Here is a 16,309-nt window from a genome sequence, read left to right as displayed (position 1 = left end):
TGATGGTGCACCCCTGTAATCCAAACTACTCGGGAGGCTGAGACAGAAGAATCTCTTGAACCCGAGAGACAGAGCTTGCAGTGAGCTGAGATTATGCGTCTGCACTCCCGCCTGGGTGACAGAGCGAGACTCCATCTCAAAAAAAAAAAAAGAAAAAAATTGCCTCCCTCAAGTGAATTGTTGGTTCGTTTTCTTCCTTTGAACTTCCCCAGTGTCATCTTGATCCTTATGTCATGTATCATAGTGATACGAATTGTTTTCAGCTGATTTCACTTAATTTTTTTAGCAGAAGCAATTTGAACTTTTAAAGGACCAGACTTGTTTTGACAAAGAACATAGTATATGCACAAAATGAGTCAATTAGATCAGTGTTTCTCAGCCTTAAATAATATATGGAACTTTTCTAAAGGAAGATAATTCTTGTAGATCTCTAGTTGCTGACTTAAATTATTTTTATTACAATGAGTATTTTAAAATATAGAAACATAAACCCAGTTAAAACTCTTTATTCTTGTTAACTCATATGCATAATCATAAAACTAAAAAAGATTGATTCAGAAAATGCAAATATAACTCTCAAACCAATAATGTTCAAATTAACAACATTAATGTGCTAGGTGATGTATTTTTGCCAAAGCCAACTCACTGCTTACCCCATGAATACTATTGAGTTTGCCATGCCTATGTTCCTACATAGTGTTGGATGATCAAGTTATCTGTAGAGTCACCATAAAACCTTTACTTATACAGTATAACAAATTGTTACTCAGTTTTCTCTTAGATAGAATGCATCATTTACCTGTTAAGTGAACCTCCTTATCTCATTAGACTCTTAACAATTAAAGAGGTACTGACTGCTTGGCACCAGTACAATCATAAATTTAATGCACACTGAGTACTAGATACCCCAAGGCTGCGCTTGGTTATAAAATGACTATTTAAATCATCTAGACAATCTCCTCCAGATTTCATTAAAATGTAAATACAGATTTTCCAGATTTTCCTTACAATGAAAATACAATTTAAAATCTCTTGAAGAGGACTTTTAGACCCTAAGGACGTGTCTTTGTGGATTCCTAGGCCTAAATTTAAGAAATACTGATTTAGACAAATACTTTCAACTACTGGATCTTTCTTCGCATTAGTGACCAAGCGGCTGATTTCTAAATCAGGGAGATACTGAAGCTATAAAGGTTATAGCTAAGAAGGAATTTCAGAAAAGCTAAAGACGACTAAATTTGGGCTCTAAGAATATTGGCTATTCTTTATAGCCAGGTGAAAATAGATGACTATCAGTATGAAAAGCATTTTTTTATTGGGAGGCTGAGACGGGCGGATCACGAGGTCAGGAGATCGAAACCATCCTGGCTAACCCGGTGAAACCCCGTCTCTACTAAAAAATACAAAAAACTAGCTGGGCGTGGTGGCGGGCGCCTGTAGTCCCAGCTACTCGGGAGGCTGAGGCAGGAGAATGGCGAGAACCCGGGAGGCGGAGCTTGCAGTGAGCTGAGATCCGGCCACTGCACTCCAGCCTGGGCGACAGAGCGAGACTCTGTCTCAAAAAAAAAAAAAAATACCCAACAATGATGTTATTCTAAGTGTGATACAAAAAGATTACCTTTATGAGATTTTTTTGGGGGGGAGTGGTCATAGTAATAGCTTTTGATGTATGGATATTATAGATGAGATAACACAAGGCAGAAGAAGGGTAATCACTCTGAAATTTATTTGGGCAGTATCATAACTTAAGGTAAAAGAAACACTTTTACTTTCATAATTACTTAGATATTAAAATTAGTTTAAATTCCAGTATAAGTCTTTGCCATAAATAGTATCCCAAATGAACAAACCATCTACCAGTACTGAAAATTGATTGTATCAGTGGATGTTCCTTTATTTTCAAAAAAAAAGGTTTTAATTCCCAGTATTTCCTCAGGTTGCTAAATCTACTCAGCAGTTTTAGACACTGCAAAGAATAGAGAAGTACCTTAATTTTTATTTTACATAAAATATTTAAATTAAAAATGTAAGTCTGTATTATATCACATAATGTACTAAAAATCAGCAAATTAAATACTTATTGATGCTAATAATAAATGTGTGGCAAATATTAAATCAATAGAAGAAAATACTTAATGCACTATACTTGTTGAAGGAATTAGTTTTCCTTAGCATACCCTTATGCTATTTAGTGGAAATATTACTAACAGGTGGAATAGTCAGACACATAGCTGTTATTGGGTCAAAGGTTCAAAAAAATCTATTAAACTTAGGATATGTTAATAACACCTGAAATTCTTCATTTAAGCTATATTCTAAGGTTTCTCTAAATTTTAGATTGTTGGAGAGGGGAAGGGAGATAGCATATTACACCGGTGAAGTACGTGGAAATCATGACACTCTGTATAAGATAATGAAACATGGGACTTCAGGTTTCTGCACCTCAAAAAAAAAAAAAAAAAATTCAAGTATTTTTAGAATATTAGTCTTTGTTTCCTGTGAATTAAACAATTACTGTAATTTACCTTTGTATCTATGGAGCACTTCCATCTTGACCAGAAATATTCTATTAAACAATAATTTTGGAAGTGATGAATTCAAAACAATTTGTACTATAGTGTTAGAGACTTATTTGATCTTTCTTCTGGAATAGGAGGGACCTGGGAGTAACAGGATCAGAAGGCAACAAAACCTTGCAGGAGGGAGAAGAGGGAAGAGACTAAAGGCATGGGTCAGGGGCAGGAAATGACTGGGATTTATTTCTCCTCTGCTCATTTCAGCTGTGCCTAAGTCACTTATAGGCAGTGGTTTTATCAAATTCATATTCGTCGTTTTGAATAGTCAAAAAAAGGGCAAAAGAAAAATCTGTAATTACTTCCTTTCTCTTCTGTCACTCTTTCAGAATACTTTAAACTTTTTTTTGTGTGTTGCCCGTTATCTCTTGCTATAGGAAACACACACGTGAGAATTGTTGACAAAAAAGACGAAGGAATTCTCAGATCATTAATAAACTCAAGGCTTAAATTGTTACATCTACAAGCTCATGTAAATTACTAACCCTTTACCCTATCATAACACTAGTGTCCTTAAACCTTTATTTTAATGGAGTGGCTTCCATCTTTTACTATTATATAAATTATAGGCTGAAGTTAAATAATCTTTTACCCATTCTACCTACCAGTTTGTCTTTTGATTTTCTTTGTGTGTACACTTTTCTAAGTTTTCATGTTTGTACAGTACCTCCTAATATATATTAGTTTTTCAGTTTCTTCCAAGTCTTCATTTTGGGTGAGGTGAACTAAAGTTGTGTCTTCTCTAATGTTTACTAATTGACTTCAGATAGAAAATAAGATAATAAATCAACATTATCCAAAAGCAAACACAGTTTTTTTGTTATTCTTTTTTTTTTTTTTTTTTTTTTGAGACGGAGTCTCGCTCTGTCGCCCAGGCTGGAGTGCAGTGGCGCAATCTCGGCTCACTGCAAGCTCCGCCTCCTGGGTTCACGCCATTCTCCTACCTCAGCCTCCCGAGTAGCTGGGACTACAGGCGCCCGCCACTGCGCCCGGCTAATTTTTTTTCTATTTTTTTAATATCAATATATTAACTGTTTTTCAGATATTTGTTAAACATGCTGTTTTCTAGCCTTAAATGTACATTTTAGCAGGTACAGATATTGGAACATTATAATACTATCTGTTAATTACTGATAATTGAAATTAATTTTAAAATGGTATTTGTTTTTACTTGGTAGGTCTTTCCCAACTCATTTGTATTAACTTTAAACTTGGGGACTACAATTTGGTACATTTTAGTATTCTTTAAGAAGCAAAATGAGTCTTTTTGCAGCTCTTGCTACTTAAGAAGAATAAGCAAGAACCAGGGTTGCGGTGAATATATGAATAGTGACTGTTTCTAATAGTAGGAAGCTCCAAGGGCCTTCTTTATACTCTAACTGATTTGAATCTGAATTTTTAAAACAATATAGTAGTACATTAATTATGTGTTAGAATATACCTAACCAGTTCACTGGATTCTTTTCAGACTGGGAAGAAGAGCAGGTCAGCAGTCCAAATATTCTACGACTCATTTATCAAGGACGATTTCTACATGGAAATGTCACATTAGGAGGTAACAGCCACCTTTGTAGTGGGATTTCATGTCTGTCTCATGGTAGCATGATTCGTTTGTTTTAAATGCTAATGTCTTTGAATTTACTAAAAAAAAAAGACAAATTCAAACTATGAATTCTGCCTGCTTCTATATGCCTACTCCTTCACATTGTGTATTCTGTTAAATTTAATTTTAGGACTGTAATAAATATCTACTACCTTGTAAAATAAACTGTATCCCAGTATAGATAGAATTCTATACCTACTATTTTTTAAATGTAATGTTATTGTATTTCCAAATAATGTAATTCAGATATAGTATTTTAAACTTAAGACTGGACACACAAACTAGGAAAAATTTATGATAGTTTTCAAATATATGAAGGGATGTTTTCAGTTGTTCCTACCTGATATAGTTGCTAATCATGTGAGAATAAAGTAAATGACTGACATTAGAGCAGCATTTTAGCGTAATAGTTGAAAGAAAAGATTTTGGAACTAGACTATTTAAGTTGTATTAGCTGCACTACTTACTGGCTGTGTAAACCTTGGGCAAGTGACTTAACCAACCTGTGTTCCAGTTTCCTCATCAGTAAAGTGGAATTACAATAGTGCCTACCTCAGAGGTTAAGAAGGGTAAATTACTTTATATATTCAAAGTGCTTACATGCATGGCACATAGTAAACACCTTTAATTGTTAGCTATTATTATTCTTTATATAGGATTGGAGAAATGTAGCTCAATAGTGCCCCCTTATGGGGTACATTTTCTACCATCAATAGGATTTGTTTAGTTTTGAAAATAGGTATTTCAAATATATTCAGATAATTGGAAATGTATAGGCAAATTAAACGATCTATCTAAATATATATTTCATTAAATATAATCTGACTTTTTCCTCTAAACCTAATATTTAATCTGTTTTTCCTTAAAGGTAGAATGTTTGCATTCATTCATTCAGCATGTATTTATTAAATTCTTATGTGCCAGCACTGTGCTAAGCACCTGGCAATACAGGATTGAATAAGACAGAAGCTCTCCCTTCAGGTTGCTCTAGTGTTACACAGGACAAACAGATCAAAGGCACTGGTAAAAGTCCTGGGCAATAAGGGCTAAAGTAGATGAATGCGAATGATTTTATCACAATGTCAAGTGAGTAAAACATTTCAGGCTATAATCTCACACTGAGTTTCACTAGTGGTTTTATAACTGGTCTAAAAAATGCTTCTATCTACTAAGATATCTGGTACTTTAAAATGGAGCTTTTTTGATTTGTAGCTTTTTTTATAGCTTTTGTGTAAATAGATGGACCAACTCTTAATGCTCTTTGTGTAAGAATTGACTGTTAGCTCCCGGGCTATACTGTACATTCATTAAGGATGCGACCATGTTCTGGTCGTTTTAAAATTATGGCTCATACAAGATCTTACGTGAATTAAAAATTGGTAAATGATGGTTGAATTTAATCTATTGATTATATGAGTGAACCTTGAAATACTCCATTTCCCTTTTGAGTATTGATCTATGTGAGCAATTTCCCACCAACTCCATTCCTTAATTATCTTTTCTGTTGTGACCTCAGAGTTTGAACTTCATATTAAAGCTCATAGAATTTGTGTTAAAAATCAAAATTATTGATTCATTCTCACTAAAGTATAATTTTTTACCAGTATTTTTTTGAAATTGTTTTAGAATAATTACCAGATTGACTTATATAATTATTATTGTCATTCTGTATTGCTGTCCTTCTTTTCAAAAACAATAAACTATCTCTAGCATAGAAGCATGGCCTGGACCTCCGCTTTAATAATTATAACTGGATGTTTGAGCAAGTTTGGATAACGATAATCAACTATTTGTCTTTTGGGTCTCAGTTTTTCTTTTTACATCCCTGTGTTCTTCAATGTGAATAATAAAGAAGATAGCGCATAGGGAAATGCAACCATCTATAAATATTTGAGTGGCCTGTGTGGAAGGCGGCTTTGTGTGGCCCTAGAACTTGCTCTGTGTAGCCCTGTGAATTAGACTTCGGATCAATAACTGGAAATCAAAGACAGTTTTCTATTCAATATAGGAAAGAATATGTGAACACATTGACCTACCTAAAGAAAGACTAGACTGCCAGGGAAAGTTAGTGAGATCTTTGTTATAGGTGGTGGTCAAGCAGTGGATGACCATGAAGTAGTGGGTATACAGCCATGGGTGGAATTCAGCCATTATGTGGACAGTTAAAGTAGGAAGCCAGGGCATTCTCTGCCATTCTTGAAATTTTCTGGTTCCGTTAAGTTTCGGATTGAAATGTTCCATTATCAAATGTCTTAAAACATAGCCCTGAATCCCCCTTTTTGAACTAGAACCTGTATATAGTCATATAGAGTTTCATTTCATTAAAGGAAAAGTGTGACAGCGCCTTGTTAATCAGAGGGTGAAGATGATGATCAGCTAAAGCTTTGGCATTCAGTATGGCCCAGATTAGCATTTCCCAAAATGTGGTTCTGAAATAATGAGCATGAGGCTCATCTAGGATACTTATTTTAAAATACAGATTTCTGCATGCCCTCTCTCCCCTACCCGCGTCTCCTGATTTTACTACAGAATTGAATTCCTGGGTGATTTTTATGTACTCTAAAGGTTGAAAACCTCTATTCTGGATATTGCACCGTGTCATAGGAGAAAGCAGAAGCGTCCACAGTGAAAGGAATAGAACGCATTTTAGATTCTGGCATTCCTCTTCTTTCACATTTTTAAATGTTATTAACATCAATACCTACTATTTCTAGTTAAAATTCAGATGAAGAAGAAAAAATAATAGCTCCCACACATTACATTTGTAACTTCAAATGGTAAGCCTCTCGGGAACTTTCCAGGCCTGTCTGACGTGTTTTTACATTTATATCTCAGTTCACCTACCTTTTTTCTCAGATTCATTTTCCTTGCTATCTCAAAATGATGATGGTAGTATATACTGAGTGCTTTCTTTGTGCCCAGCTCTGGGCAAAGCACTTTGCTTGGATTGTTTGATTTAATAGACACAGCTACAAAGGGCATGTAATGGAATTAGTATCTCTGGTTTAGTTGAGGAAACAGAAGCTTAGAGGATAAGTAACTTGCTGAGAGTTACACAGTTGGAAGCAGCAGAGATGAAAATTTTTAATCCAGGTCTGTCTTACTAGAGCCCAGAAGACAGGTATGAGAGTGATACACAGCCTGGTATGTGCACATTTTAAGTTCAGTTCAAGGTTTGAAGGTATAAGAATGATATGCAGCCTGGTATGTGTGCATTTTAAGTTCAGTTCAAGGTTTAAAATGTTGATCAGGCTTTCCCAAATATTTAGTGAAATTTTTCATAACATAAAGTCTTATTTACATTTTAATTTAAGTTAGGCCTAGGAAGTTATTCTAAAAGCCTCCCTTTTTTCGTTATGTATTTATGGGCCGTCATGCTTCATTTGAACATCAGAGGTTAAAAGTGTAGACCAAATAATGGCTGGCCAACTTTAAATAAGATGGGAACTCACCTTAAACATATGGAATAGTACCAGTGTTGAAGATAATTAGGATTCTTTTTAAAATCTACATGGTAACCATCATCCTATAGAGCAAGTTTTAAAAACAGGGATCTGGAGGGTCATTATTGCTAAGTAATGATCTTTGGCCTTACTTCAGTTTATAGTTTTTGAAGACAGGGTAATTTGAGGTGTCAGAACTAAAACATGACAACTATAGAAACAGTTCTAGAAGCTAAATATACCAGCTGCTTCTAATTTTATACACAGAGTAACAAAGGGATTTACCATGAAACTCAGTGTTTGTATTTGCCTTAGTGGACATGGGTGTGTATTCTATGTCTGAAATATTTCATGATAAAATTTATTAAATTTATGAGTGAAAACATGTTATAAAGACTTGATTAGGAAAACAGTGATTATTGATAACGCCAAGACAGTGATTATTTTAACCTAATCTTTTTAAGAAAATTCTTTTCTAATGGACGAATACAGGGATGAGAATAAATGTTTAAAATCAAGTTTGTTTCTTGCATTTCTACATCATAGTAGCCTGTTCAGTGCAGTAATTTTATTAGACAATTGACAGGTAATTAGATTTAGAAATGAATATCTCTTAATCTAAACTTTTACCTAATATAGAAAGAGTATTTTTTTTTTTAATTTAATCCTTTTTCCTCTAAAGGTAGCCTCTGATATTAGCCAATTACATATTTTTTCTTTTATCATTTCTTAAATAATATGGATAAATGTGTCAAGCAAATGGCTATATAACTGCAAAAAATTTTTAAATTTTAAATGTTATTTCTGATCATATTAATCTAATTTTGTGAAGGTACTCTGAGTTAAGTTCAATCTGTTAAAGAAGTCAAAAAAAGCAATCAATTTTTAAAATGGTTTAAAATCTGGATAGTGATTTTAATAGGTCGATATATGTGTAACTAATCATCTTTTGCTTTTCACGTAGCATTAAAACTTCCTTTTGGCAAAACAACAGTGATGCATTTGGTGGCCAGAGAGACATTGCCAGAGCCAAACTCTCAAGGTAAGCCATGCACTGGAAAAGTGTCTCAGTTGAGGCACAAAGACAGGCATTCAGAAATGCTGGGTTTTTCTTGGAGATTCTGAGGGAAAGGAAGTTTACATAGTTTATGAGTAGAGATTGTCAAGCAAATAACCAGACATTTTTGAAACATGCTAAAATTAAAAGAACATTTATTATAGCTTCTTAATTTTGAAAAATGCAAACATTTTTAAAAACCCAAAACTACTTCTTCCTATACTTGATTGCCTAGCCCCTTTTCCCCTCCAGTTCTAGAATTTTTATAAACGAGGCCCTTCTTCATTTTCCCTAGGTCAGAGGAATCGTGAGAAGACTGGAGAGAGTAATTGTTGTGTAATCCTGTAAACACTGTCTGCCTAGTGTGATGTGATATAGTCTTTGTCTTTCATGCTGCTGGGACAGAAAAGACCCGACATTGCTTCAGAAACCATTCAGAACAGTCTGACTATAAACCCATGGAACTGAATTACCACATGAACACTGTCATCTTTTCTCATGAAAGTAAAAGAACCAAGAACATTTTTCACTCTGATTTTTTATTTCTCGTATTTTTATGTTGAGCTGTTTTAAAACATATTGGTTTTTGAATGTCAATCTCCAGGGGAAAAGTTAACAAGTTATCTTTCGTAGCAGAAACCATTTTGCTGCCACAAAATTTTCATCATTAGAACTAATAAAGCAAGTGTTCCAAATACAATTTGCACTAAAAAGATTGGCATTATTTTCCTCATCAGCAGAATTTATAACAGTTTATGTACCTAGAAATACTTACATATACAATTCCACACTGGAAGACACTCAGCAATTAATGGAGTTAATTACTGGGCCAACTTGAGAGGAAAAAATGGAAAAGAAACAAAAATGTTGGGTGAATTCTACCAAAGTCAGCCGTGGTGGCTGCACTGGCACAGAATACTAAACTGAGTGTGACTCTTTTCACTGCAACAAATGAAAAAACAAAATGTGCCTGTTTAAAGCACTCAGTAGAGGGCTGATGAAACTGATTTTTTTTCCTTTAAGACATGCACTCTTGAGTCCTACAGTAACTGAGTGCTTGTTTAGACAGCACAAGAAGGGGTGAGAGTGCGTCTCCTAGCCTTAATGTGGGAGGGTAGTTCCAGTCACTCATCGGCTTTCATTATTGTGCAGAAATATTAGAAAACCTCATTGATCAATTTTATGTATTTGAATATCAGTGAATTGAAATTTTCCATAATTATCATTCATTTGTAACCACATCCAGTGTCATTCTTACTCCTTAGAGAGTTCAGATGAATTCTTAAAATTAAAAAAAAAAAACTCCATAGTACTAATTTTGTTTCTTTATATAGTTTGCATTTGATATTAGTGCTTGCAATTGTATTAAAGTCAAAAGCTGATTTTTATGGCATACACAATTAAGAATGCCACTTTTTCTTTTATTTCATACCAATAATTTAAAGATTGATACGCTAAAAACAATTTGCACAGCACTAAAGCATGAGCTAGTTTCATCTAAACCTGTAAAAATATGAAAGATTTTATATTTTTTCACTGGGAAGAAATTCTTCCTGGGTGAAATTACAAATATGTGTAGAATATATTTAATAAAAGACTTATAAAGTACCTAACTATAGGACTTAAAATATAGATTGGCTTGTAGTATATAGAACAATATTCCATATAAATAAGTTTAGCCTTTATAAAAATGAAGTTGCAGGCTGACATTACATTCTGTACTTACTAAGCATCAACAGCCCTTAAAAACATTAAATGTAAATGGTTTCAAATGGTCAGCGTTGTTTAAATGTAATCAGGTTATTTTATTCATTGTTAATGCTTTGATGAAAAGGCTTTATATGCAGTAGATCTACGAAAATATTGTTCATACTGATCAGAATTAAATTTGTATAGAGCAGAGTTTTAAAACGAATGTAAATAGCACTAAACATTTTCTTTCTGCAACCTGTACTTATAGATTCTTCCTGTAAACTAAATAAAAAAAAAAAATCATAGTGCATTTTGGTGGTAATTTTAAAGGTCTTGATTAGGTCAATAATTGTTAAAGCACTGTCTCATTCATGTTTTCTACTTTTATTTCTTAAGCTTTTAAAATTCATTTAATATTCTGTTGTTGGTTTGGAGAGTATTCCCAATGTATCTTTGATATTTAACATGGTTAATTTGTGTACAGTCACAACAATGGATAGAATTATGTAGTCTGTGTTATCACTAAAATGTTATATTCAAGAGATGTTAAATATATGCTTTGTTGACTAGCTGAAATGTGAATTCTGTTAGTGTTGACTAAAGAATCTGGTAGTTGCTTAATTGGGCAATTAAAACAATTTATGGCTCTATTCTTTTGTAAAACAAACTACTGGTAATTATTTTTAATACTTATTTTCATTCTAATTACTCTTTTTTTAAGTTAAAGACTATCAGTTAATTAAGATTGAGTTTTTATGATGTTTAAAAATCTCTATTGGTTTTTCAATATATTTTTCTGTGTGTTCTCAGATTATATATTTCAATCAATTTAGAGTTTGCTAAGTGAGATAAACTGGTTCACTATTAGAGAAAGAATTATGTCGCTTAATACCTAATATCATAGTTGTACAACATGAAAAAAAATAAAAAGTAGCAGTAAAAGTATATACTGAAAACACCAAAAATTTAGATGCCTTAATAGTATATACGTGAAAATACTCAGCTGCCCCTTTAAAAATAATTTCTTGGACTGCCTGGTGGTTAAAATACGATTCCTCATATCCAAGGCTACTTTTGAAGATCCCTCTGCCAAAAATACAGCTTGCTTATCTAAAAGTGAGAGCTGCGTAGATCCAGTAATGTACATAAAGCCTGAATGATGAGCCTATGTCCCTGCCTAACGCTGGTGTCTCACTCATCTCTTTTATCTGAATTGTCCTGAACTTTGTTAAGTGTTCCGGACGAGGCCAAGCTTTTCTTTATTAAAACCTTAGCATGTCTCCCTGATCTGAACTATTTGCTTTCTCTTCAAGATAAGTTGTATTTTGCCATGAAAAAATACAGTATCTAACATTACCATTCACATTAAATGAAGTTTCCTCATAGCATCTATCTTTAGTTTTATGAAGTCATCGTGACCAATGTTACAGTAATTTCTGTTAGCTGATTGTGGTAAACAATGTTTAATGTGAAAAGAAATTAAAACTTCATCTGTTGTAGAATAATTCTCTAGAATGACTTCCATTCATAATTCTGGTATATTTGCCTATTCTTTATTTCACTACTGTTTTTGTCTGTCTTTCTTTCTTCAGTTTATGATACTCTTCAGTAAAATTCAACATTGGGCCAGCCTTTACTCTGCTGTGGTTTAGCAAAATCAAAGAGAAGTATCAGCCAAAATTTAATATGCCTTCATATTGTTTTTATTTGTAACTTTTGCGAGCATTCCAGTTTTTTTTCCATTTGTGTGTTGTAATATGGTCACTTGTTAGCCAAATGGAGTGATTGGGGTGGGGCACGTGACCTGTAATTACAAACACAGCTATAATTGAAACACAGCTGCAGGCTGTGCTGGAGTCTAGGCACAGTTTTTGTGGCCGGGGTAGGGTGGGGTTCTTGGGCGTGAGCGGTTGGTGGTTGGGTGTGACTCCTGGTTTACGCTGACCCCCACCAGTTGGTGTGCTTTCTTCAGAAGGCAGCGGCTTCTATGAGCCTTTTTACACAGGAGACGGTTGACTTCTGAAAGAGATCATGGATAAAACTAAGTGAGAAACATCGAATTCTTAAATATCAAGAGTTCAGCCAGTACTAAAATGTGAAAACCAGTTTCACTTACTACATTATTTGTAGTCTTCGACAGTGATGTCAGATGTTTGTCTTTGAATATTTTTCATATTCCTCTTTTTCAAAATGACAGCTTTCAAGAAATAGGGAGTAGGCATAGTAAGTTCCCATTTGGGGAAAGGAAATGCCCATCTCTTTCATGTGAGTCAACCAATAAAAAAGGAGTTGGGTAAACACATTTTCTAACTTGGCTCTGGAAGTGGTTTGTTGTTAGAAGTCTTAGGCCAAGAGTCTGGCTGGTTTTAGAATGTGGTAATTATACATTCAAACATTATTTGATATCTTTTATTTTCTACACATGTTCTTGAAGCTTATTTGATGTAAGGGAAGTCTTACAATGAAGTGGGAGAAACTTTGCTATAGTTAAATAATAAAAGGAGGCAGCAGAACCTAGAAGGGAACTGGGACAAGCCGTAGCAGAGCGAGACCCTCAGAATTCTTGTAGGAACATACAGGAAGTTGGCCAATTCTCAGTTGTCTGCCAGATAAGATAGTTTTTCTTTTTCCCTGCATGCTGGAGCATGGTTCCCCTTATGTCCTTCTTCCTTATCACTTGGTTTTCTCTGGGCATCACTCACCTGGGTTCCATTAGTTAGGGTGCCACTCTCCCCCAGTGTTTCTCAGTAGCATTTTTTTTTAAGTCTGATAATTTTAACACATCTACATTTTGACTGATACTGTTCTTCAGTCCTCAGAGTTCAGAAAACCAGAAGAATAGCTGGACTTTGGAGTCAAGCCTGGCTTTGTTCTGGGTGACTTTGAACAAGTTAATATCTGAGCTTCAGTTGTTTCATATATAAAAATTAACACGTAGTTTAGAGAGTTGCTGTAAGGATTATTTTAAAATAAATATTTAGAGCACTGCTTTGTCCGAGAACAACTGCAAGCTAGCAAACCTGTCAGAAGGCCTTATGTTGGAAATAAAGTGCTGGACATTGACATATACTCTAAACTTTATGAAAGTAGCTTATGAAGAGGCCAGAGAAAATGTGGATGATGCTGGGTTCGTTTAAAAGGAAGATGAGTGGGGAGATCTGAAAAATAAGCTCTGGAATAGAAGGAAAGTAGGGGAGCCAGTAATGACACAGCTCTGGATGTGTAGATACGAGGTACCAGGTCATACATAGAGCTTAGACATGTTAACATAAGGCCGTCAAATGACTGTCAAAATCTGAGATGCTGCTTGTTACTAGGGTACAAAAATTACACTGTTCAAAAGAAATGGGTCTAATAAAGGTGGGAAACTACTATACATCAAGAATACACAAAAGGAACTTAGACCTGAGAGGGAAAGTAAATGAGGAGTATGTGAATACTGATGAAAAAAGACAAAAATATGATGGTTGGGTTATATTGTACTTTTCTTCATCAGATTAAGGCTATGGATTTCTGTTCTGAATCTGCAACAGGAAAACACAAGACATGGTAGGGATGCAGTAGTTGGGCTATAAAAGGCCTTCCTGGATATCTTATTTGCTAAGAGTCCGATTAACTCTTGAGTTGCTGATAATGCCATCCCATTAGGTTACCAGAAGTAACAAAACTGCTGCTCTGGGATTCATTTTGACCCAGTGGGAAAGAATTACTCTAGGGGAAATGTTAGGAGCCTGTAGTGAACATACGTGTGCACTCAAATGTTAGTAATGATGAAACTAAGACAGACACTGGTGATTGCTTCTCCAGCATCCCTGCTGCTTCCTGGCTGGGATATTGAGGAGTAACTGCTTTCCCCCTCCTCGTGGCTTAGGGAAGTAGGATGTTATCCCAGCTCTGTTACCTTGGGTGTAATTGCTTTAGAAGTGGTCGTGGGACTCCATCCTGGCAAAGGAGATGTGAGGGAACTCTGCTGAGGGTGTTTCTGGGGAAAGTTCCTTCACTCCCAAGGAGACCTTGCCGGAGACTTTTTGCCTGTGGACATTATTTTGCCTGAATGTGATGATTGAAACTGCTATAGCCACATTTGGACCTGGAAGGGATCTAGCCTGAGGGCAAAGCCAGCATATTGAAGCTGTAGAGGAGAAAGGAAAACACCTGCCCTTGCAGAGCTGCTGATTCTTTTTTAGCTTTTAAGTTCAGGCATACATGTGCAGGTTTGTTATGTAGGTAAACTCATGTCACAGGGGTTTGTTATACAGATAATTTCATCACCCAGGTATTAAGTCTAGTACCCATTAGTTATTTTTCCTGATTCTCCCCCTCCCACCTTCTACCCTCTGGTAGGCCCCATTGTCTGTTGTTCCCCTCCATGTGTCCATGTGTTCTTATCTTTTAGCTCCTGCTTATAAGTACGAACATGCAGTATTTAGTTTCCTGTTCCTGCATTAGGTTCCTAAGGATAATTACCTCCAGCTTCATCCCTGTCCCGGCAAAAGACATGATCTCATTCGTTTTTCATGGCTGCATAGTATCTCATGGTGCCTATGTACATTTTCTTTATCCAGTCTACCACTGATGAGCATTTAGGTTGATTCCATGTCTTTTCTGTTGGGAAGAGCGCTGCAGTGAACACATGCATGCATCTTTAGGATAGAACGATTTATTTTCCTTTGGGTATATACCCAGTAATGGGATTGCTAGGTCGAATACTATTTCTGTTTTTAGGTGTTTGAGGAAACGCCACACTGTTTTCCACAATGGTTCAACTAATTTACACTCCCACCAACAGTGTATAAGTGTCCCCTTCTACACAACCTCTCCAGAATGTGTTATTTTTTGACTTTTATTTAGTTACCTTTTATTATTTTTGAGACAGGGTCTCACTCTGGCCCAGGCTGGAGTGCAGTGGTGTGAGCTCGGCTCACTGCAACCTCTGCCTCCTGGGCTCAAGCGATCCTCCCATCTTAGCCTCGTGAGTAGCTGGGGCTACAGGCTTGTGCCTGGCTGATTTTTTATATTTGTAGGGATGAGGTTTCTCCATGTTGCCCAGGCTGGTCTCAAACTCTCGTGCTCAAGCAATCCACCAGCCTCAGCCCTCCAAAGTGCTGGGATTACAGGCAAGAGCCACCACACCCAGCCAATTTTTGACTTTTAATAATAGCCATTCTGACTGTTGTGAAATGGTATCTCATTGTGGTTTTGATTTGCATTTCTCTAATGATCGGTGATGAGCTTTTTTTATACGCTTCTTGGCCACGTGTACTCTTGTGAAAAGTGTTCATGGTTTTTGCCCATTTTTTAATGGGGTTGTTTATTTTATACTTGTAAATTTGTTTAAGTTCCTGATGGATGCTAGATATGAGACCTTTGTCAGATGCATAGTTTACAAAACTTTTCTCCCATTCTGTAGGTCGTCTGTCACTCTGTTGATAGTTTCTTTTGCCTGCAGAGGCTCTTAAGTTTGATTAAATCCCATTTGTCAATTTTTGCTTTTGTTGTGATTGATTTTGGTGTCTTCGTTATGAAATCTTTGTCCATTCCTATGTCCAGGATGGCATTGCCAAGGTTATCTTGCAGGATTTTTATAGTTTGGAGTCTTATATTTAAGTCTTTATTCCGTCTTGAGTTGATTTTTTTCTGGTGTAAGGAAGGCGTCCAGCTTCAGATTTCTGCATATGGCTAGCCAGTTATCCCAGCACCATTTATTGACTAGGGAGTCCTTTCCCCATGCTTGTTTTTGCCAGGTTTGTTGGAGATCAGATGGCCATAGAGTGCAGCCTTATTTCTGGGTTCTCTATTCTGTTCCATCAGTCTGTGTGCCTGTTTTTGTGCCAGTACCATGCTGTTTTGGTTACTGTAGCCCTGTAGTATAGTTCAAAGTCAGGTGGCGTGATGTCTCTGATGTCTCCAGCATTGTTCTTTTTGCTTAGGATTGCCTTGG

At 35.6% G+C, this 16,309-nt stretch overlaps 1 protein-coding gene across 1 annotated transcript in view; it reads left to right on the top strand.

Annotated features, from left to right (window-relative positions):
- UBL3 (ubiquitin like 3) overlaps positions 1 to 11,873 on the top strand; it is a 72,915-nt gene extending 61,042 nt beyond the window's left edge. Inside the window, exons 3-5 of the mRNA XM_007960048.3 lie at positions 4,042 to 4,128; positions 8,584 to 8,661; positions 8,972 to 11,873. Of these exons, the coding sequence (XP_007958239.1) occupies positions 4,042 to 4,128; positions 8,584 to 8,661; positions 8,972 to 9,024 (218 nt within the window). The 3' untranslated portion in view covers positions 9,025 to 11,873. The remainder of the gene's footprint in view (positions 1 to 4,041; positions 4,129 to 8,583; positions 8,662 to 8,971) is intronic.
- Positions 11,874 to 16,309: the final 4,436 nt, after the last annotated feature.

This window comes from Chlorocebus sabaeus, chromosome 3 (genome assembly GCF_047675955.1).
Source record: "Chlorocebus sabaeus isolate Y175 chromosome 3, mChlSab1.0.hap1, whole genome shotgun sequence".
In the NCBI taxonomy this organism is placed as follows: domain Eukaryota; kingdom Metazoa; phylum Chordata; class Mammalia; order Primates; family Cercopithecidae; genus Chlorocebus; species Chlorocebus sabaeus.
This window is presented reverse-complemented; position numbering and strand designations above follow the sequence as displayed.